General features: G+C 44.7%; 1 protein-coding gene across 3 annotated transcripts in view; it reads left to right on the plus strand.

The window, feature by feature from the left end:
- The first annotated feature begins 3034 nt into the window (after positions 1-3034).
- Positions 3035-26135, plus strand: part of apc (APC regulator of WNT signaling pathway) — a 53177-nt gene continuing 30076 nt past the window's right edge. For 2 of the 3 annotated variants that reach the window (XM_049604813.1, XM_049604815.1), the window contains exons 1-6: positions 3035-3241; positions 15676-15831; positions 23183-23270; positions 24565-24787; positions 25109-25217; positions 25821-25934. In XM_049604813.1, coding sequence (XP_049460770.1) covers positions 15697-15831; positions 23183-23270; positions 24565-24787; positions 25109-25217; positions 25821-25934 — 669 coding nt within the window. In that variant the 5' untranslated portion in view covers positions 3035-3241; positions 15676-15696. Of the gene's footprint in view, positions 3242-6452; positions 6544-15675; positions 15832-23182; positions 23271-24564; positions 24788-25108; positions 25218-25820; positions 25935-26135 lie in introns of those variants that run through there. The other variant, XM_049604814.1, reaches the window with a different exon arrangement.

A 26135-nucleotide genomic window follows, 5' to 3' on the forward strand; every position in this document is an offset into this window, starting at 1 on the left:
AGACAGCAGCCATTCATTTTCAATGAACACTCGCGACGAAGCGCGTCACTGAGCCGGCTGCAGCAAGCGACCACAAGCAGCGAGATGCCAGTGACCAGAGCGTCAAGCTGAAGTTGAGAGAAGCTGAACTTTATGCAAATGAGCAGCGCCGCCGAAGCAGCAGCGAGCAGCAGCCAGTTGCAGACCGTGAATATTCTCAAGGCGGGACAGTGAATGAAAGAAAGGAAGAGATCTTCTGCAGCACAGCTTGAAAGCCCCGCCTCTTGGCAGCCTTCTGCAAGCCCTGCCAGAGCTGCCAGGCAGCGTGATGCCAGCGACCTGAGCGACCGCTGGCGATTTTGAATCTTTTGGTGTGAATGCACAGAAACAAACCTGCTAGCAGCTCCCATGGGTCCTTGACCATCTTGTGTATGATGCAACTTCTTGTCCTTGAACATATTTCAAAAATAAAAGTCCCAAAGTGGTAATTTGGCACCGCATGATATTTCATAAAATGGGCATCATCGGACAAAGTTTGCATGAATATTATGATGGAAATAGAAATAAAAATACTTTGAAATTTTATACAGGACTACAAAACACTTAAAAAATCATGCCAAATAGGGCAGAAAATAAATTTGAATAAATTTAGAGTCATTTTAAAGATGTTTTTGAAACAGCAGTCGTGGCCAGACAGTCACACCACATGATATTTTGACACTTTAAATAAAAGAATAAATTACAGATAAGTAATGTTTTTTTGAAAATTCAAAGTGAATGCATATATAGAAGTACTACATATATATTATCTTTTTATGCATTTAGACCTTTTTTTAACTGAAATAAATGCAGTTGGACAGAAAATTTAGGCGTCATGTCATTGACCCATTACTCTGATTAATGCTCTGATATGAGTAACAATATTACTCTGATTAATGCTCTGATATGAGTAACAATATTACTCTGATTAATACTGATTTGAGGAACAGCATTACTCTGATTAATACTCTGATTTGAATAATAAAATTAATCTGATTAATACTCTGATATGAGTATCAGTATTACTCTGATTAATACCCTGACTTGAGTAACAATATTACTCTGATTAATACTGATTTGAGGAACAGCATTACTCTGATTAATACTCTGATTTGAATAATAAAATTAATCTGATTAATACTCTGATATGAGTATCAGTATTACTCTGATTAATACTCTGATATGAGTAACAATACCACTCTGGTTAATACTTTGATATGAGTAACAATATTACTCTGATTAATACTCTGATATGAGTAACAATATTACTCTGATTAACACTGATTTGAGTAACAGAATTACTCTGATTAATACTCTGATATGAATAATAAAATTAATCTGATTAATACTCTGAAATGAGTAACAGTATTACTCTGATTAATACTCTGATATGAGTAACAGTATTACTCTGATGAATACTCTGATTTGAGTAACAATATTACTCTGATTAATACTCTGATTTGAATAATAAAATTAATCTGATTAATACTCTGATATGAATAGTAGTATTACTCTGATTAATACTCTGATTTGAGTAACAATATTTCTCTGATTAATACTCTGATATGAGTAACAGTATTACTCTGATTAATACTCTGATTTGAGTAACAGTATTACTCTGATTAATACTCTGATATGAGTAACAGTATTACTCTGATGAATACTCTGATTTGAGTAACAGTATTACTCTGATTAATACTCTGATTTGAATAATAAAATTAATCTGATTAATACTCTGATATGAATAGTAGTATTACTCTGATTAATACTCTGATTTGAGTAACAATATTTCTCTGATTAATACTCTGATATGAGTAACAATATTACTCTGATTAATACTCTGATTTGAGTAACAATATTACTCTGATTAATACTCTGATATGAGTAACAATATTACTCTGATTAATACTCTGATTTGAGTAACAGCATTATTCTGATTAATACTCTGATTTGAGTAATAAAATTAATCTGATTAATACTCTGATATGAGTAACAATACCACTCTCGTTAATACTTTGATATGAGAAACAGCATTACTTGTACTTCAGGGAGTACTTGTATTTGAGAGAGTACTTTTACTTCAGTGAGTACTTGTATTTCAGAGAGTACTTGTATTTCAGGGAATACTTGTATTTCAGTGAGTACTCATAATTCAGTGAATACTTGTACTTCAGTGAGATTTCAGTGAATACTCGTACTTCAGTGAGTACAAGTATTTCAGTGAGTACTCGTACATCAGTGAGTACTTGTATTTCAGTGAGTACAAGTATTTCAGTGAATACTCGTACTTCAGTGAGTACTTGTATTTCAGTGAGTACAAGTATTTCAGTGAGTACTCGTACATCAGTGAGTACTTGTATTTTAGTGAGTACTAGTATTCCAGTGAGTACTTGTACATCAGTGAGTACTCGTACTTCAGTGACGACTTGTATTTCAGTGAGTACTCGTACATCAGTGAGTACTTGTATTTTAGTGAGTACTAGTATTTCAGTGAGTACTCGTACATCAGTGAGTACTTGTATTTCAGTGAGTACAAGTATTTCAGTGAATACTCGTACTTCAGTGAGTACTTGTATTTCAGTGAGTACAAGTATTTCAGTGAATACTCGTACTTCAGTGAGTACTTGTATTTCAGTGAGTACAAGTATTTCAGTGAGTACTCGTACATCAGTGAGTACTTGTATTTTAGTGAGTACTAGTATTCCAGTGAGTACTTGTACATCAGTGAGTACTCGTACTTCAGTGACGACTTGTATTTCAGTGAGTACTCGTACATCAGTGAGTACTTGTATTTTAGTGAATACTAGTATTTCAGTGAGTACTTGTACATCAGTGAGTACTCGTACTTCAGTGACGACTTGTATTTCAGTGAGTACTCGTACATCAGTGAGTACTTGTATTTTAGTGAGTACTAGTATTTCAGTGAGTACTTGTACATCAGTGAGTACTCGTACTTCAGTGACGACTTGTATTTCAGTGAGTACTCGTACTTCAGTGAGTATTTGTCACAGACAGACACAAGATGGCGGACCGCAGCAGCAGCAGTTTCTCTAGAACAAAAAGGCCGAGTAGTTAAAACTTCTCTTGACTTTGTTAAACTCTACTTTTCCCGCTCTGACCGGAGACATGAGCGGCCCCCGCCGCCCCTGACGGTCCATTTACCGGCTGTGTGTTTCCCGGTAATGTTCCCTTGAATCTCCGCCGTCTGAACGGACTTTGGAAGGTAAGAACGGCCGTGCTGTTAGCTTAGCTCGGTGTTAACAGTTTGTTTATGTTGAATGTCAGTGTTTGGACGGGTCTGCGGACCGACCGGTGACGGTTACCGGCTTTACCGGAGACCAGAAGAATAACCCGGTGTTTGATGAATCGACAGACAGCCGATATTTCTGGATGGATTCTGGGAAAATAACGTTAAAGTAACGGGTCAGTGTTAGCCGGACTGTCATGTTCAGCTAACAGCTAATAGCTAACAGAGCTGCTGCTGCTATTGTCCCAGCGGACTCACACTGACACTACTGTAGCACTGTTACTGTACTATAGTACTAATACAGTACTGCCGTCGTACTATTGTAGTACTTTTACAGTACATCTCTTCTATACAGTACTACAGTCATACTGTACAATAGTAAACTACAGTACAACTGTAGTACCTTTACTGTTCATTGCTACGGCAGTACTGCTGTAGTACTGTAGTACCATTGTACAGTGACAGTACCACAGTCACACTGTGACTGTACAGCAGGATGGGTCCATTCCTCCACCTGAACAGAGACTTTCAGATGTCAATTTTTTTCTTCTCCTATGGGCGGTTGAGGCTTAGTTGTCAGCTGACAGCAGTGTGTGTTCTTCTGCTGTGGTGCGGTTGTTATATGGTGGGTTGTAACGTTACTGTTGACCCGGAGTCACTCTGACCTCTGACCTGTGGACATGTCCTCTGTCTCAGACTGTTGCCCGTCCTGGTCTCTGGGTCAGCTGATCACCTCAGGTGTTTAATGTGGTTTGTTGTGAGACAAAATGAGATCATGTGACCAGTCAGATGATGATGGTGATGATGGTGATGATGGAGAACACTTTTTACTTTGACTGAGACACTTTGATCCAAAACATGAGGCTGACCCAAGGATGGACGTCAGGAACAGAACCTTATAAAACTCAACTGATCAGGTCATTGTCATGGTGATGAAGCAGATGACACATTAACCCTTTAGGAAGGTAAAAAAACAGATTTTTGGATCATGCAGTCTCAGGTCTTCTCTCCAGGATCAGATCACCTGATAATCACATGACCCAATCATCCGTCTGACTTCACAGTTTGGTTGGATGTGACACGGTGGTTTGTGGTGGTAGAGATGCCAGAAGATCAATTTTCTTTACTGTAAATTGTTTTAAGTTTTTAATTAGATGTTATTAAATTTATTTATTCTCTGACCCGTCCTCTGACCCCCCACTGTGTGTGGGCACTCAGTCTGTTATGTCCCTGCAGCTCTCTGATGCCACTGATGTCATTCTGATCTCAATGTGATGAACACATGAATAAACACCTCTGTTGAATGTCACAGATAAACATCAGATCATCAGCTGACGAACCTCGCAGTCGTTACCGGCCCGTCAGCTGTTAGCTTCTGTTAGCTGCTTTTAGCTTCTGTAAGCTTCTTTTAGCTGCTAACAAACAGCGGCTCTCGGTCTCTGGTTCAGAGGGTTCCACAGACTATGTGCTGTTAGCTTCGCGGGGGACGCCTCGTTAACAACATTTTATTAAACACAGTTTAAGTTACAGAATTTATTTCCCAAATGTAACAGGGCAGTTGAATCAGTCGTTCAGTTTGTAATGTTAAACGGATGAATACCAATACGTGTGGTGTTACACCCCTGATGCACACACACACACGTGTGTGGGCACGCACGCACACACACACACACACACACACACACACGTATAACTAGAGTTGTACCGATACCGATACCAGTATCGGAAATGCCTCCGATAATGCCTAAAATGCGGTATCGGGTATCGGCGAGTACAGCCTATGACCACTCCAATACCACGTAATGCCTCACGTCATTACGCATACGCACGCTACAGGCATACGAAACGGAAACGGAGCAGAGTTTAAAAAGCATTCTACTGTAGCCTTTAAAATGTCTTTTTTACCAAATTGTGTGGCTGCACTTTAACCTGTGTCTTGATCTGTGTCAACACTGGATAATAATAATAATTCTAAAAAAGTTTTATGACATTATTTCTACTATTGTGTATTTATTTCTTAATATTTTACACAGAGTTTTAGGAGTTGAGACATACAACAATTCATATCCCATCCATTTTTATTTTACGCGCTGGTATCGGATCGGTGATTGGTATCAGCAGATACCTAAGGTTCAGGGATCAGAATCGGTATCAGGAAGGAAAAAGTGGTACCGGTACATCTCTGCGTATAACGAAGGGGTGGTGAGCTGTAATCGCTCATCAGTAACATTAACGGTATTTAAAGACCGTAGAAACGACTGCCTTTTTTTCACTCACGCAAATGCTTGAGGAACTCCAGCCGCCTTCCCTCTTCCCTGTGTGACACAGTTATGGGCGGTTTCCAAGCCACACTGTCGGCACAATGAATGTAAGTTCCACTGTCAGCAGCGTGGAAATAAGTCAAAGTGTGGCGGAGAAGAGGGACCGGTAAAAGCGGCGGACCTCTGGGGAAGCCTGCTCCGTTCTCCCCGCAGGTAGGGACCGTTCTCCACGGTACCGCTGCTGGGCAGGGTGGAAATAAGTCCTGCAGAGTTTCAGAGGACCTGGAGAATGTTTTAGGATAGTAATAACATTATATAAGATAATCATATTGCAAAGATAATATATATAAGATAATAACATTAAAGACAAAATTAAATTGCAATACTTTTTCAAAACTTGATGATTTTACCTTTCTGTACATTTTGTATACAAATTCATCGAATAATTTTGCTTGTAAAAGTCTATTTGCATCACGTTTATTACGGAAAACACATTATTTGATCAATTTACATTGTGCCCCTAAAGTTCTTTGTGCGCTCCTTACTTTTTCAACTTAGGAGCACATGTGCTCCTTGGGAAAAAAGTTAGCTTCAAGCCCTGGTGTGTGTGTGTGTGTGTGTGTGTGTGTGTGTGTGTGTGTGTGTGTGTGTGTGTTCATCAGATCAGAATGGCCCTGTTTGATGTTTTGGATCAAGCATTTGAATTATACATTAACAGAAATAATAATGATAATACTAATAAAACATGTAGTATTGATCACACTGCCGTGTGTGTGTGTGTGTGTGTGTGTGTGTGTGTGAGTGTGAGAGTGAGTGAGTGAGAGTGCGCGCGTGTGTCTTCAGTAACCCATTCTGCCTGCAGCAGCTGCTGCAAAGCATGCTGGGAGGAGGAGGCAGAGGGAGAGTGGCCCCCTCCCCCTCCCTTCCTCCTGATTGGCTGCTGGCGGGCCCAGCTGACTGCCCTCTGTCAGACAGAGAGGCAGAGACAGGGAGGGTGATGGAGGCAACGGCAATGGGGTGAGCTGCCATTTTCTCTTTCTTTATCCACAATCTGTTCATCCTCTATTCATCCGTCCTCCTCTCCTCCTGGCTTTATTTCATGTTCACGGATTATTGAGATGGGGGAGGGGGAGGTAGGAGGAGAGGGAGAGGACGGGTGGAGGACGGAGGGAGGATGGAGGATGAGCGGGAGGTTGATCTTTTCCATTGTCTGTTCTTTGGTGTGTTTTCTTCTTCTGTGGTGGATCTGATCTATTTAGTGTGTTTCCAGAGATGGGGGGGCGGGGGGGTAAGGGAGGATGGGTGGTGGTTGGGGGGGAGGGGGGGGCAGGGATGATGGGTGGAGAGAAAATGGCGGTGCGGTGATGGAGGATGGAGGCAGAGGACGGTGAGCAGGGCAGAGGCTGTCTCCTCACTGTGTTAAATGAGTCACAGCGGGCTGATCGATTATTGATCTGTTAATAAACATTATCATTTCAGCCTGTTTCTTATGTATATGCATATATATATATATATATATATATATATATGCATATATATATATATATATATATATATTTTTTTTTTTAACCACACAACTGATTTTAGAGTCCGACCGAATTTCTGCTTTGTTAGGTGTAGTTTGCTGTGCGGTGTTCAGGACAGAGCGAGTGGACAGATTCCTCACGTCAGAAATTTTGGTGGGCCGTCACAGTAGTGGCGGTCCTTCAGAGCCTGCAGGAAGTGGCTTGCAGAGCGTCTGAAAGCGCCATGATGACGTGATGCATCACGAGGATGTAAAATACAGAGACCAGGTTGGACGGGCCGCAGCAACAGCATACATGCTCCTCCTCGTCCTATCAGGAGCAATATGAACCAGGCAACATGTTGCTGCCTCGTTAGCACCATTATAGAGCTGCACTCTGAAATTTAACAACTCACTTCATCAGTCGGAGACCCCGCAGTCCAGGGACTTTGTTCCAGTCCAGCAGTCAGGGTCAGCTGTGTGTAGCCACATGTGGGGATGTTTCAGTCCCCAGAAATACACTGCAGAGTGAGCGCTCCCGTCTTTACACAGCTCTCTGGTGCAGGCAGCTGCAGACCCAGGGTGAGTCTGAGTCAGCTTTAGACCCAGGGTGAGTCTGAGTCAGCTTTAGACCCAGAGTGACTCTGAGTCAGCTTTGGACTCAGAGTGACTCTGAGTCAGCTTTAGACCCAGGGTGAGTCTGAGTCAACTTTAGACTCAGAGTGAATCTGAGTCAGCTTTAGACCCAGGGTGAGTCTGAGTGAATCTGAGTCAGCTTTAGACCCAGAGTGACTCTGAGTCAGCTTTAGACCCAGGGTGAGTCTGAGTCAGCTTTAGTCCCAGGGTGAGTCTGAGTCAGCTTTAGACCCAGGGTGAATCTGAGTCAGCTTTAGACCCAGGGTGAGTCTGAGTCAGCTTTAGTCCCAGGGTGAGTCTGAGTCAGCTTTAGACTCAGAGTGACTCTGAGTCAGCTTTAGACCCAGGGTGAGTCTGAGTGACTCTGAGTCAGCTTTAGACCCAGGGAGAGTCTGAGTCAGCTTTAGACTCAGGGTGAGTCCGAGTCAGCTTTAGACCCAGGGTGAATCTGAGTCAACTTTAGACTCAGGGTGAGTCCGAGTCAGCTTTAGACCCAGGGTGAATCTGAGTCAGCTTTAGACCCAGGGTGAGTCTGAGTGAATCTGAGTCAGCTTTAGACCCAGGGTGAGTCTGAGTCAGCTTTAGACCCAGGGTGAGTCTGAGTCAGCTTTAGACCCAGGGTGAGTCTGAGTCAGCTTTAGACCCAGGGTGAGTCTGAGTCAGCTTTAGACCCAGAGTGAGTCTGAGTGAATCTGAGACAGCTTTAGACCCAGGGTGAGTCTGAGTCAGCTTTAGACCCAGGGTGAGTCTGAGTCAGCTTTAGACCCAGAGTGACTCTGAGTCAGCTTTAGACCCAGGGTGAGTCTGAGTCAGCTTTAGACCCAGAGTGAGTCTGAGTGAATCTGAGTCAGCTTTAGACCCAGGGTGAGTCTGAGTCAGCTTTAGACCCAGAGTGAGTCTGAGTGAATCTGAGTCAGCTTTAGACCCAGGGTGAATCTGAGTCAGCTTTAGACCCAGGGTGAGTCTGAGTCAGCTTTAGACCCAGAGTGAGTCTGAGTGAATCTGAGTCAGCTTTAGACCCAGGGTGAGTCTGAGTCAGCTTTAGACCCAGAGTGAGTCTGAGTGAATCTGAGTCAGCTTTAGACCCAGGGTGAGTCTGAGTGAATCTGAGTCAGCTTTAGACCCAGAGTGAGTCTGAGTGAATCTGAGTCAGCTTTAGACCCAGGGTGAATCTGAGTCAGCTTTAGACCCAGGGTGAGTCTGAGTCAGCTTTAGACCCAGAGTGAGTCTGAGTGAATCTGAGTCAGCTTTAGACCCAGGGTGAGTCTGAGTCAGCTTTAGACCCAGAGTGAGTCTGGGTGAATCTGAGTCAGCTTTAGACCCAGGGTGAATCTGAGTCAGCTTTAGACCCAGGGTGAATCTGAGTCAGCTTTAGACCCAGGGTGAGTCTGAGTCAGCTTTAGACCCAGGGTGAGTCTGAGTCAGCTTTAGACCCAGGGTGAGTCTGAGTGAATCTGAGTCAGCTTTAGACCCAGGGTGACTCTTACAATGCTGCAGACCCGGGGTAAGTCTGAAGCCTTTTCCAGAGATGGCACTTCAGAGCCACAAAGACGTCCCGCCCTTATATGTTCTCACAGAACCAAATGACGGCGGCATCATGTGGCTCCAGTGTGTGATGTCAGACAGCATGATGACATCACAGAATCAAGAGGCGTGACATGTAACACAACAGCGTCGGCCTCTAGTGTGATATATACCACATGTTATCAGCAGCTCTTGTATTGTAGTGTTGTGTTAGTGTAATGAAACATCGTTGAAGTAAAGCGTTGTAGTGTAGTGTTGAAGTGTAGTGTAGCCTTGTAGTGTTGTAGTATACTGTTGTAGTGTATCGTAGCGTTGTAGTGTACTGTTGAAGTGTAGTGCAGCCTTGTAGTGTACTGTTGTAGTGTATCGTAGCCTTATAGTGTAGTGTACTGTTGTAGTGTACTGTTGTAGTGTATCGTAGCCTTGTAGTGTAGTGTACTGTTGTAGTGTACTGTTGTAGTGTATCGTAGCCTTGTAGTGTAGTGTACTGTTGTAGTGTACTGTTGTAGTGTATCGTAGCCTTGTAGTGTAGTGTACTGTTGTAGTGTACTGTTGTAGTGTATCGTAGCCTTATAGTGTAGTGTACTGTTGTAGTGTATCGTAGCCTTGTAGTGTAGTGTACTGTTGTAGTGTATCGAAGTGTTGTAGTGTACTGTTGAAGTGTAGTGTTGAAGTGTAGTGCAGCCTTGTAGTGTACTGGTGTAGTGTATCGTAGCCTTGCAGTGTAGTGTACTGTTGTAGTGTATCGTAGCCTTGTAGTGTAGTGTTGTAGTGTATTGTTGTACTGTTGTAGTGTATTGTAGCCTTGTAGTGTAGTGTTGAAGTGTACTGTTGTAGTGTATCGTAGCCTTGTGGTGTACTGTTGTAGTGTATTGTAGCCTTGTAATGTAGCGTTGTAGTATATTGTAGCCTTGTAGTGTACTGTTGAAGTGTACTGTTGTAGTGTATTGTAGCATTGTAGTGTACTGTTGTAGTGTATTGTAGCCTTGTAGTGTAGTGTTGAAGTGTACTGTTGTAGTGTATCGTAGCCTTGTGGTGTACTGTTGTAGTGTATTGTAGCCTTGTAATGTAGCGTTGTAGTATATTGTAGCCTTGTAGTGTACTGTTGAAGTGTACTGTTGTAGTGTATTGTAGCATTGTAGTGTACTGTTGTAGTGTATTGTAGCCTTGTAGTGTAGTGTTGAAGTGTACTGTTGTAGTGTATCGTAGCCTTGTAGTGTACTGTTGTAGTGTATCGTAGCCTTGTAGTGTACTGGTGTAGTTTATCGTAGCCTTGTAGTGTACTGTTGTAGTGTATCGTAGCCTTGTAGTGTACTGGTGTAGTTTATTGTAGCCTTGTAGTGTACTGGTGTAGTGTATCGTAGCCTTGTAGTGTAGTGTTGAAGTGTACTGTTGTAGTGTATTGTAGCCTTGTAGTGTACTGTTGAAGTGTACTCTTGTAGTGTATCGTAGCCTTGTAGTATACTGTTGTAGTGTATCGTAGCCTTGTAGTGTAGTGTTGAAGTGTACTGTTGTAGTGTATCGTAGCCTTGTAGTGTACTGGTGTAGTTTATCGTAGCCTTGTAGTGTACTGTTGTAGTGTATCGTAGCCTTGTAGTGTACTGTTGAAGTGTACTGTTGTAGTGTATCGTAGCCTTGTAGTGTACTGTTGAAGTGTACTGTTGTAGTGTATCGTAGCCTTGTAGTATACTGTTGTAGTGTATCGTAGCCTTGTAGTGTAGTGTTGAAGTGTACTGTTGTAGTGTATCGTAGCCTTGTAGTGTACTGTTGTAGTGTATCGTAGCCTTGTAGTGTACTGTTGTAGTGTATCGTAGCCTTGTAGTGTACTGTTGCAGTGTAGCATTGCAATCAATCATCAATCAGTCAATTTTATTTATAAAGCCCAATATCACAAATCACAATTTGCCTCACAGGGCTTTACAGCATACGACATCCCTCTGTCCTTATGACCCTCACAGCTGATCAGGAAAAACTCCCCAAAAAACCCTTTAACGGGGAAAAAACGGTAGAAACCTCAGGAAGAGCAACTGAGGAGGGATCCCTCTTCCAGGACGGACAGACGAGCAATAGATGTCGTACAGAACAATGTAGCAGTGTAGTGTAGCATTGTAGTGTAGTGTTGCGTTGTAGTGTACTGTTGTAGTGTAGCGCTGTAGTGTAGCGTGGTATTGCAATGTAACATTGCAGTGTAGTGTTGTAGCATGCGTAGTGCCACCCCCTCCCCTCTCCTCTATTCACTCCATGAGCCATTCAAGTAGTTGAACTATGAATAATAGGGATGCACCGAAATGAAAATTTGTGGCCAAAGCCGAATAATATTAAAAGCTTGGCCGAATACCGAGTACCAAATACCGAATATTGTTGTTTAGTTTTTCATTAGTTTTTGCAGATGAACCCTCCAGATTAGTGTTGTCACGGTACCAAAATTGGGACCCACTGTACGATACCAATGAAAATATCATGGTTCTGAGTAGTATCACGATACCACAGCGAAAATGAGGCAGATGTGCCTTTTGTCATTTATAAAAAGATAAATCACTTTTCTATAATACATCAATGATATTTCAATGGAATAAATAACTTATTGACTTATTCATACTTCAAAAACAGCATCAATAAGTGATTAACATAGGGGGGATTGAAATAAAATAAATAAATGAAATAAAAATCAACCAGCCACCCTCCTCCCCTGACAAGTAAAGAACAGTCCCTAAAGTGCGGTGAGGTTTGTGGGCCGTGAACGACTCGTTTGTCCTCTGACACGTCACATACCTGTGTTCGGCTGGCTCGGCTGTTCAGGTACTTCTGGTCAGTCGTGATGCCAAGAAGAGGATATTATTGGAGCCGACTTCTCCATCGCCGGTAAGCCGATTGGCCGCCGTATTTGACAGGAATACATTACTGTCTGTGTCTGTGACCCCCGTTCAACCCACAACCGATGGGATTCGCCTTTCGTTTCTGCTGCTGTTTGAAAACTATTTTTAGTCGCAAATGCGAGTGTGGTGATGGATGGATCGCCACACTGCCGACATTTTAATCCGCCCGTCACGGCACGCTGTTTGATTGCGTTATCAAAACCGCACTGCTATTATTCGGCCTTGCTTTTAACTTATTCCACCGAATACCGAATGTGTGTGTTTTTTTTTTTTTTTTTGCAATATTCAGCTGAATATATTCGGTGCATCCCTAATGCGAGGGGCAGGTGATTGTGGAAGATTTCAAAAACAGTGTGTGGAAAATGGCAGAGGGAGAACGAGAGAGGTTGGTCTGTGTGTGTGTGTTTGTGTGTGTGTGTGTGTGTGCACGTGTCTGTGTGTGTACGTGTGTGCGCACACGTGTCTGTGTGTTGGGGCCCAACTCTGTGCGCGATACAGAGAGCAGAGAAGAACTGTAAAAACGCGACCGTTTAGAGACAGAAATGACCTGCCGTCATGTAAACAATATAAGTCATCAAGTGCGTTGCATAGTCGCGATTTCAATTTTGAACAAAATAATAATGATTATGATTATGATAATAATGATTATGATTTTTTCCATAATTGAGCAGCCCTAGTTGTAGTGTGGCATTGAAGTGTAGCGTTGTTGAAGCATAGTGTTGTAGTGTAGTATTGCACTGTACTGTTGTAGTGTACCGTAGTGTTGTAGTGTAGCATTGTAGTTTTGTGCTGTAGTGTTGTTGTAGTATTGTGTTGTAGTGTTGTGGTGTTGTTGTAGTGTTCTTGTAGTGTAGTTTTGTTTTAGTGTTGTGGTGTAATGTTGTTGCAGTGTTGTAGTGTTGTTGTTGTTGTTATAATATTGTAGTGTAGCGTTGTTGTAGTGTAGTTGTAGTGTAGTATTGTGTTGTTGTATCGAGTGTTGTGTTGTTGTAGTGTAGTATTGTGTTGTTGTATCGAGTGTTGTAGTGTTGTTGTAGTGTAGTATTGTGTTGTTGTAGTGTTGTTGTAGTGTAGTATTGTGTTGTTGTATCGAGTGTTGTAGTGTTGTTGTAGTGTTGTAGTGTTGTTGTAGTGTAGTATTGTGTTGTTGTAGTGTAGTATTGTGTTGTTGTAGTATTGTGTTGCTGTAGAGTTGTTATAGTGTTGTTGTAGTGTAGTATTGTGGTGTTGTAGTGTTGTTGTAGTGTAGTATTGTGTTGTTGTAGAGTAGTATTGTTGTTGTAGTGTAGTTGTAGTGTAGTATTGTGTTGTCGTATCGAGTGTTGTAGTGTTGTTGTAGTGTAGTATTGTGTTGTTGTAGTGTTGTTGTAGTGTCCGAACCCTCTAAGGGGGTCTGAGGGCATGCTCTCCTGGGAGAAAATGTAGTATTTAAAGGCATCAATCTGGTGAATTCTGAGAGCCAAGTTATGGTGGCAGAATATGCCTAGATTTCAACATCTTTGTGCTTTTTATGTGTGAGAAATGTTGTATTTTTACTGATAAACACACTAGTAGTATGTTATGGTGAAAGGTTACACTCAAAATACAGCTATGGGAGCCAGAGCTAATCGCGGCCATTCAAGTCAATGTAAGCTGCACCACCAGAAGCGCTGCGGCGTGTCCTAGCCGTGTCCTAGAAGCGTCTTGGTGCTCCGCTCTTAGTCAAACAGGAAGTCAGGCGCAGAGAAGACGAGAGTATCCTGTTAATTTTCAAAATAAAACACCTGGGTGGCCCCAGGCCTGAAGTCAAACACGAAGACCGGCTGACAGGAGATTTCCGCAGATTATTGCGTGACATTATGATCTCGCAATCCACAAATTCCAGCTGCTCACGTGCTCGTCGCTATAGTTCCAGTGGACATTAACTTGGCACAGGATGGAGCGAGTCCACGCGATCCAGTGGACATCCGGCAGGCAGCTAGGTGCTCTCCCTGCAGCCTGTTGCGGAGATCAGTTTTGACCTGGAATGGAATGTAACTACCATGAGCCAAATGAGAAAGAATAAGTTTTCAGAGCTTAAGTGGTGCTGTGTGTTGCCGTGCAGGCTCAGAGTTGTCTTAAATACAGCCACACAATGCTCTGCTGATGTTTTCGGGGAGCCAAAGAATTCTCAGTAGGTGCTCTAGCCGGGGAGCTACAGAGAGACGTCCATTTACTGGAGGCATTTTATATCTGGCCGATTCTTGGAGACTATGGCGGGCCCCCATAGTCTCGTCAATGTATGGGAAACACTGCAGTCTGTACCAACATTTTCAGGGAATGGTTGACAGTTGCCTTGGTTCTCTGCTCAGAGGTTCACCTTACCTGGAGTCAGGATGTTCAGAGTGTGCCGATTTCCGGTTTAACCGGTTCGGTCCGGTTTAAGAGCTCCACCTAGTTTAATTCACGTCAACTGGATAAACCGGAGGAAAAAAAAAAAAGCGTTTCATATCGGCGGCATGTCAAGGGACTATATTCATCTTATCTTGCATTGTAACATGCATTATGACAACTTAATAAGGTTTATGTTTGTTTATAAATGAAGTGGAGGAGCCTACAAGTGTTTTGTTTAGTTTGTCTCAGAGGCTGCAGAGGGAGTCCGCAGCTCCACTCCGCTCAGCTGACTGCTGCTGCTGCGAGAGATCAAATTTCATTGGGGGCGGGGAAAAGTACAAGGGAGTCAACAGTCATTCAGTTTGTTGCCCTAGTAACCCGTTTCCACTGAAGAAGTTCCTGGTACTATTTGGGCGGCTGGAACTACTACAGGAACGTGGTGTCCTCAAGGCTATTCAAGAGAAGGCTGAGACACAGGGTTAAACTTGGGGGGATTGCACATGCGCAGTGTAACTTGAGCTGCGATGCTGGAGGGTGACAGCAGGGGCGCTAGATAAAAAGTGCAGGATCTGCTCAGGCGATCAAGGAGTGCGCTTGGTGCGGTCTGCTTGGACTTTTGGAAGGTGGCTGCCTGAAGTTGTCAGAATTGCATCTCTGTCATTCTCACCTACAACGCAGGCCACCAGTGACAGTCCAGTAATAAGCTGTGAAAATGACATGCATGCACATCCCCCTTATTCTGCGGTCTCACGCCATCTACTGAGCCTTTGAGGAAGTGCAGACCAAATTTTACTGCGCATGTGCAATCCCCCCATGTTTGGCCCCGTGTCTCAGCCTTCTCTTGAATAGCCTTGGGTGTCCTTCTGCGTCTTCTTCTTCTTGTGTTACCTTGTGTGTATTGGCAGTTAATACAGCATTACCGCCACCTAGTGGATTGGAAGCGCATTACACCTATAATGGGCTTTTATTGGGAAAAATAGCTCAAATGTGACCCCCAGTGGTAAAATTAGGTATGTAATTTGATATATCGGTTCGTTTAGATATTTGGCTTTAAATCAAACCGGTTGGAAAATTTTCAAACCAGTACAAGCCTAGTGCAGATATAAAGAAACACAGTTGGTTTTATTTCATATCTGATGTTTAGAAAGTTTCAAACTTTAGCCGTCAGGGATGACCTCATCGCCACAGTGTGGTCACATGACCAAGGTTTTCCAGTACTACAGAGTGATGGTTCCTGGTTTTTTTTGTGTGGTGCAGGTCAGACGTGGGTCCTCCAATATGGCGGCAGCGTCGTACGACCAGCTGTTGAGGCAGGTGGAGGTGTTAAAGATGGAGAACTCCAACCTGAGACAGGAGTTGCAGGACAACTCCAACCACCTGACCAAACTGGAGACTGAGGCCTCTAACATGAAGGTCTGTACATGTCCCACTGACACACTACACACAGTCCCACTGACACACTACACACAGTCCTACTGACACACTACACACAGTCCCACTGACACACTACACACAGTCTCACTGACACACTACACACAGTCCCACTGACACACTACACACAGTCTCACTGACACACTACACACAGTCCCACTGACACACTACACACAGTCTCACTGACACACTACACACAGTACCACTGACACACTACACACAGTCCTACTGACACACTACACACAGTACCACTGACACACTACACACAGTCTCACTGACACACTACACACAGTCCCACTGACACACTACACACAGTCTCACTGACACACTACACACAGTCCCACTGACACACTACACACAGTCTCACTGACACACTACACACAGTCCCACTGTCACACTACACACAGTCCCACTGTCACATTACACACAGTCCTACTGACACACTACACACAGTCTCACTGACACACTACACACAGTCCCACTGTCACACTACACACAGTCCCACTGTCACATTACACACAGTCCTACTGACACACTACACACAGTCTCACTGACACACTACACACAGTCCCACTGTCACACTACACACAGTCCCACTGTCACATTACACACAGTCCTACTGACACACTACACACAGTCTCACTGACACACTACACACAGTCCCACTGACACACTACACACAGTCCCACTGACACACTACACACAGTCCAACTGACACACTACACACAGTCTCACTGACACACTACACACAGTCCCACTGTCACACTACACACAGTCCCACTGTCACATTACACACAGTCCTACTGACACACTACACACAGTCTCACTGACACACTACACACAGTCCCACTGTCACACTACACACAGTCCCACTGTCACATTACACACAGTCCCACTGTCACATTACACACAGTCCCACTGACACACTACACACAGTCTCACTGACACACTACACACAGTCTCACTGACACACTACACACAGTCTCACTGACACACTACACACAGTCCCACTGTCACATTACACACAGTCCTACTGACACACTACACACAGTACCACTGACACACTACACACTACACACAGTCTCACTGACACACTACACACAGTCCTACTGACACACTACACACAGTACCACTGACACACTACACACAGTCCTACTGACACACTACACACAGTCTCACTGACACACTACACACAGTCCCACTGACACACTACACACAGTCCCACTGACACACTACACACAGTCCCACTGACACACTACACACAGTCTCACTGACACACTACACACAGTCCCACTGTCACACTACACACAGTCCCACTGTCACATTACACACAGTCCTACTGACACACTACACACAGTCTCACTGACACACTACACACAGTCCCACTGTCACACTACACACAGTCCCACTGTCACATTACACACAGTCCCACTGTCACATTACACACAGTCCCACTGACACACTACACACAGTCTCACTGACACACTACACACAGTCTCACTGACACACTACACACAGTCTCACTGACACACTACACACAGTCCCACTGTCACATTACACACAGTCCTACTGACACACTACACACAGTACCACTACACACTACACTACACACAGTCTCACTGACACACTACACACAGTCCTACTGACACACTACACACAGTACCACTGACACACTACACACTACACACAGTCTCACTGACACACTACACACAGTCTCACTGACACACTACACACAGTACCACTGACACACTACACACAGTCTCACTGACACACTACACACAGTCCCACTGACACACTACACACAGTCTCACTGACACACTACACAAAGTCTCACTGACACACTACACACAACACACAGTACCACTGACACACTACACACAGTCCCACTGACACACTACACACAGTACCACTGACACACTACACACAGTCTCACTGACACACTACACACAGTCCCACTGACACACTACACACAGTCTCACTGACACACTACACACAGTCTCACTGACACACTACACACAGTCCCACTGACACACTACACACAGTCTCACTGTCACACTACACACTACACACAGTCTCACTGTCACACTACACACAGTCTCACTGACACACTACACACAGTCCCACTGACACACTACACACAGTCTCACTGTCACACTACACACAGTCTCACTGACACACTACACACAGTCTCACTGACACACTACACACAGTCCCACTGTCACACTACACACAGTCTCACTGACACACTACACACAGTCTCACTGTCACACTACACACTACACACAGTCTCACTGTCACACTACACACAGTCTCACTGACACACTACACACAGTCCCACTGACACACTACACACAGTCTCACTGTCACACTACACACAGTCTCACTGACACACTACACACAGTACCACTGACACACTACACACAGTCTCGCTGACACACTACACACAGTCTCACTGTCACACTACACACAGTCTCACTGACACACTACACACAGTACCACTGACACACTACACACAGTCCCACTGTCACACTACACACAGTCTCACTGACACACTACACACAGTCTCACTGTCACACTACACACTACACACAGTCTCACTGTCACACTACACACAGTCTCACTGACACACTTCACACAGTCCCACTGACACACTACACACAGTCTCACTGTCACACTACACACAGTCTCACTGACACACTACACACAGTACCACTGACACACTACACACAGTCCCACTGTCACACTACACACAGTCTCACTGACACACTACACACAGTCTCACTGTCACACTACACACTACACACAGTCTCACTGTCACACTACACACAGTCTCACTGACACACTACACACAGTCCCACTGACACACTACACACAGTCTCACTGTCACACTACACACAGTCCCACTGACACACTACACACAGTACCACTGACACACTACACACAGTCTCACTGTCACACTACACACAGTCTCACTGACACACTACACACAGTCTCACTGTCACACTACACACAGTCCCACTGACACACTACACACAGTCCCACTGACACACTACACACAGTCTCACTGACACACTACACACAGTACCACTGACACACTACACACAGTCCCACTGACACACTACACACAGTCTCACTGACACACTACACACAGTCTCACTGACACGCTACACACAGTACCACTGACAAACTACACACAGTCTCACTGTCACACTACACACAGTCCCACTGACACACTACACACAGTACCACTGACACACTACACACAGTCCCACTGACAAACTACACACAGTCTCACTGTCACACTACACACAGTCCCACTGACACACTACACACAGTCTCACTGACACACTACACACTACACACAGTCCCACTGACACACTACACACAGTCTCACTGACACACTACACACAGTACCACTGACACACTACACACAGTCACACTGACACACTACACACAGTCCCACTGACACACTACACACAGTCTCACTGACACACTACACACTACACACAGTCCCACTGACACACTACACAGTCTCACTGTCACACTGCACACAGTCCCACTGACACACTACACACAGTCTCACTGACACACTACACACAGTCCTACTGACACACTACACACAGTACCACTGACACACTACACACAGTCTCACTGACACACTACACACAGTCCCACTGACACACTACACACAGTCTCACTGACACACTACACACAGTCCCACTGACACACTACACACAGTCTCACTGACACACTACACACAGTCCCACTGACACACTACACACAGTCTCACTGACACACTACACACTACACACAGTCCCACTGTCACATTACACACAGTCCTACTGACACACTACACACAATACCACTGACACACTACACACTACACACAGTCTCACTGACACACTACACACAGTCCTACTGACACACTACACACAGTACCACTGACACACTACACACTACACAGTCTCACTGACACACTACACACAGTCTCACTGACACACTACACACAGTCCTACTGACACACTACACACAGTCCCACTGACACACTACACACAGTCTCACTGACACACTACACACAGTCTCACTGTCACACTACACACTACACACAGTCTCACTGTCACACTACACACAGTCTCACTGACACACTACACACAGTCCCACTGTCACACTACACACAGTCTCACTGTCACACTACACACAGTCTCACTGACACACTACACACAGTACCACTGACACACTACACACAGTCTCGCTGACACACTACACACAGTCTCACTGTCACACTACACACAGTCTCACTGACACACTACACACAGTCTCACTGTCACACTACACACAGTCTCACTGACACACTACACACAGTCTCACTGTCACACTACACACAGTCTCACTGTCACACTACACACTACACACAGTCTCACTGTCACACTACACACAGTCTCACTGACACACTACACACAGTCCCACTGACACACTACACACAGTCTCACTGTCACACTACACACAGTCTCACTGACACACTGCACACAGTACCACTGACACACTACACACAGTCCCACTGTCACACTACACACAGTCTCACTGACACACTACACACAGTCTCACTGTCACACTACACACTACACACAGTCTCACTGTCACACTACACACAGTCTCACTGACACACTACACACAGTCCCACTGACACACTACACACAGTCTCACTGTCACACTACACACAGTCCCACTGACACACTACACACAGTACCACTGACACACTACACACAGTCTCACTGTCACACTACACACAGTCTCACTGTCACACTACACACAGTCCCACTGACACACTACACACAGTCTCACTGTCACACTACACACAGTCCCACTGACACACTACACACAGTCCCACTGACACACTACACACAGTCTCACTGACACACTACACACAGTACCACTGACACACTACACACAGTCCCACTGACACACTACACACAGTCCCACTGACACACTACACACAGTCTCACTGACACACTACACACAGTCCCACTGACACACTACACACAGTCCCACTGACACACTACACACAGTCTCACTGACACACTACACACAGTCTCACTGACACGCTACACACAGTACCACTGACACACTACACACAGTCCCACTGACAAACTACACACAGTCTCACTGTCACACTACACACAGTCCCACTGACACACTACACACAGTCTCACTGACACACTACACACTACACACAGTCCCACTGACACACTACACACAGTCTCACTGACACACTACACACAGTACCACTGACACACTACACACAGTACCACTGACACACTACACACAGTCCCACTGACACACTACACACAGTCTCACTGACACACTACACACTACACACAGTCCCACTGACACACTACACACAGTCTCACTGTCACACTACACACAGTCCCACTGACACACTACACACAGTCTCACTGACACACTACACACAGTCCTACTGACACACTACACACAGTACCACTGACACACTACACACAGTCTCACTGACACACTACACACAGTCCCACTGACACACTACACACAGTCTCACTGACACACTACACACAGTCCCACTGACACACTACACACAGTCTCACTGACACACTACACACAGTCCCACTGACACACTACACACAGTCCCACTGACACACTACACACTACACACAGTCCCACTGTCACATTACACACAGTCCTACTGACACACTACACACAATACCACTGACACACTACACACTACACACAGTCTCACTGACACACTACACACAGTCCTACTGACACACTACACACAGTACCACTGACACACTACACACTACACACAGTCTCACTGACACACTACACACAGTCTCACTGACACACTACACACTACACACAGTACCACTGAAACACTACACACAGTCTCACTGACACACTACACACAGTCCCACTGACACACTACACACAGTCCCACTGACACACTACACACAGTCTCACTGACACACTACACACAGTCCCACTGACACACTACACACAGTCTCACTGACACACTACACAAAGTCTCACTGACACACTACACACAACACACAGTACCACTGACACACTACACACAGTCCCACTGACACACTACACACAGTACCACTGACACACTACACACAGTCTCACTGACACACTACACACAGTCCCACTGACACACTACACACAGTCTCACTGACACACTACACACAGTCTCACTGACACACTACACACAGTCCCACTGACACACTACACACAGTCTCACTGTCACACTACACACTACACACAGTCTCACTGTCACACTACACACAGTCTCACTGACACACTACACACAGTCCCACTGACACACTACACACAGTCTCACTGTCACACTACACACAGTCCCACTGACACACTACACACAGTCCCACTGTCACACTACACACAGTCCCACTGTCACACTACACACAGTCCCACTGACACACTACACACTACACACAGTCTCACTGTCACACTACACACAGTACCACTGACACACTACACACAGTACCACTGACACACTACACACTACACACAGTCTCACTGTCATATTACACACAGTACCACTGACACACTACACACAGTCTCACTGACACACTACACACAGTCTCACTGACACACTACACACTACACACAGTACCACTGACACACTACACACAGTCTCACTGACACACTACACACTACACACAGTACCACTGTCACATTACACACAGTCTCACTGTCACATTACACACAGTCTCACTGACACACTACACACTACACACAGTACCACTGACACACTACACACTACACACAGTACCACTGACACACTACACACAGTCTCACTGTCACATTACACACAGTACCACTGACACACTACACACTACACACAGTACCACTGACACACTACACACTACACACAGTACCTTCGTTCTCTGTCCTTCATCCTGTTTCCTTCATCCTGTTTTTTTTTTTCACGGCTGATCTTTTGTATGTTTTATTTCTGTTTCTGTGTCCTCATGTTTTTGTCGTCCATTCTTGTACTTGTAGTTAGTTTTTTTATTGTCCTGTCCTTCCCATTCTAACACACACACACACACACACACACACACACACACACTTCCTGTTTCCTGTTTCCTGTTTACTGTGGATGAGCAGAAAACACACATGGACGGTGTGAGTGTTGTTAGTTTGCATCATGTCGCTGTACGATCGCTGTCGTTTCATTGTGGTGAGTCAAACTGGGCAAGACAGAGTAAGAATCACTGTGATCAGTCATGTGTTCATTTAATCATGTGTTCATTTTATTGTTTCCACTCATGTGAAACAGGAAGTGCTGAAGCAGCTACAGGGCACCATAGAAGAAGAGTCTGGAGAGGCATCTGGCTCTCAGCTTGAGCTCATCGAGAGACTGAAAGGTGAACAAAACAAACGCACACAGAGAACACACACATCAGGGTTCTTTAAATCACAGTAACGTAAGTGTCGCTGCCTGTTCCCCCCAAAAAACAAAACAAACTTTTTTGTTTATTACTAGTGCTGCACGATTTGGTAAAAATGTGCGATTGCGATTATGGTGGACAATATTGTGATTTGCGATTGTGATTACAATATAATTACAATAAAATGTAATAAATAAATGGTATCATGAGTCTTGTTGGTTGACTCAGTGTTTCCCTGCATTATATCAGCGGGCACTGACCTGACAGAGTTATTGTTATGGACAGACAGTGTGTTAACGACCATCAACAGACTGAGCACAGTCAAACACGCTGCTCACACAGCAGCGCAGCACGACACTGTACACACAGTGGAGCGAGCCTGTGTTGCGTTCAGGCGTTGTCACGTAAATGACAAATTCCAGCGCCATAGCACACCACAGCAGCATGTCAAGTGGGCCGAGCCCGAGCAAAATTGCTCAGTTTTTCATTTGTTATATAGTTTGTTATGGAGTCCATGATTTCCCTGTGACACTTACAGATGTTTGCGTAACTGTGCTTGGATGTTGTTTTATGAGGCTCTGGTGTCTTTCAGTTGTCTCTTTGTCTTGAACGTTATACGGCTCGGCTTTCTCTCACATGCACTCTTCCTACTTCTCTCTGTGCTGTCTCAAGTGCTGATATAGATTGGTCGTGTTGCTGCAGGATGTGGCGACTTTAACTTTTAAACTTTACACAGCACGTCTTTCAGGTACGGCGACGTTGGACAGAAAGACGTGCTGTGTAAAAGTTTAAAAGTCTGTCCACCGTCGCCGTACCTGAATCCAAAGTATCGCCATGTAACAAACGTTTTTTTCGCCACCAACTCTGCCTGTTCATGGTCGAGCTCATGCTCTTCTTCAGCGTCTGTGTTGGTCACTGCTGCACACTGGCTGCACACACCAGAATAGCTTGTGGGCGTGATGTCGACAAACTCCACTGACTACAGGAGAGGCAGTCACGTTCACAGGCACACACGTTAACATTTATTTAGCCTACATTAAATCGCAAATCGCAGCCTTTAATGTGGCTATGTAATCGCACAACCTGACATCGCGATTGAGACTGCGATTAGATTAATCGTGCAGCACTATTTATTACTTAACAACAACCGCAGGAGAAGCAGCACAACACAGGTTTTTTTATTTGTTTATTAGTTACTGTGTTGGTTGTGTTTCATTAAAAACCAACAGAGGAAGTAAACTTGTAACGCTGAGTGTGTCTCCTCCTCCAGAGATGAGCCTGGACTCTGCAGGGTTTAAACCCAGATCGAGGCCTCCTCTGCCCCCCTTGTCCTCCTCCAGCTCGGCCTCTTCTGGTTCAGGAGCTCCTGGAGGAGCAGCAGGAGGCTCCGTAGCTCCAGGACCCCCGACCACCACCGGCTTCCCCAGAAGAGGGCTGCCGACTGCGGGCAGAGACTGCCATGACCGCTGCCTGGAAGAGCTGGAGAAGGAGAGGTACGACTGAGAGTACTGTTGGTACAACTGAGAGTACTTAGTACTACTGATAGTACTGTAGGTACTACTGAGAGTACTGTTGGTACTACTGAGAGTACTGTTAGTACTACTGAGAGTGCTCTAGGTACTACTTAAAGTACTGCAGGTACTACTGAGAGTGCTCTAGGTACTACTTAAAGTACTGCAGGTACTACTGAGAGTACTGTTGGTACTACTGAGAGTACTGTCTGTACTTTCTTTCTCCTGTTGTTCCATTATGTCCAACCTCTCTTTCCTGTCCATCTCTGTTCTGCTCTGTGATTGGCTGCTGCTCCCTGACAGGTCTCTCCTGTTGGCCGAGCTGGAGAAGGAGGAGAAGGAGAAAGACTGGTACTATGCTCAGCTGCAGAACCTGACCAAGAGGATTGACAGTCTGCCGCTCACTGAGAACGTAACTACTCTTACTGTCTGTGTTACAGTACCACACAGAACGTGACTATATTTACCGTTGGTGTTAAACTACCACACAGAACTTGACTAAACTTACCGGCTGTGTTACAGTACCACACAGAACGTGACTATATTTACCGTTGGTGTTAAACTACCACACAGAACTTGACTAAACTTACCGGCTGTGTTACAGTACCACACAGAACGTGACTATATTTACCGTTGGTGTTAAACTACCACACAGAACTTGACTAAACTTACCGGCTGTGTTACAGTACCACACAGAACGTGACTACATTTACCGTTGGTGTTAAACTACCACACAGAACTTGACTAAACTTACTGGCTGTGTTACAGTACCACACAGAACGTGACTATATTTGCCGTTGGTGTTAAACTACCACACAGAACTTGACTAAACTTACCGGTTGTGTTACAGTACCACACAGAACGTGACTATACTTACCGGCTGTGTTAAAGTACCACACAGAACGTGCATAAACTTACTGTATTTATTAAAGTACTTCTCTGGAAAAAGACAGAGTTAAAACAGGAAATGCTTCCTGTTTACGTTGTGACTCATTAGATTGACTTTGTGTGTCAGTTTACTCTTCAGACAGACATGAGTCGTCGTCAGCTGGAGTTTGAGGCTCGTCAGATCCGTTCAGCGATGGAGGAACAGCTGGGCTCCTGTCAGGAGATGGAGAGAAGAGCTCAGGTGTGATGTCACTTTCCTTAACACCACCTCTGATGCTCTGTGACCTTCATATACCAAACAGACGTATGACAGAAAATTGGGTGCATGGTCATTTCCATGCAGAGGTAGTCACCTATCAGTGTGTACATGAGGGGAAGCTCTGGTCACGTCAGGTCTCAACTCATGTACACAAGTTTACAAATCTGACTGAAGTGGAGACGG

Source organism: Epinephelus fuscoguttatus, linkage group LG18 (assembly GCF_011397635.1).
Source record: "Epinephelus fuscoguttatus linkage group LG18, E.fuscoguttatus.final_Chr_v1".
NCBI classification, from domain to species: domain Eukaryota; kingdom Metazoa; phylum Chordata; class Actinopteri; order Perciformes; family Serranidae; genus Epinephelus; species Epinephelus fuscoguttatus.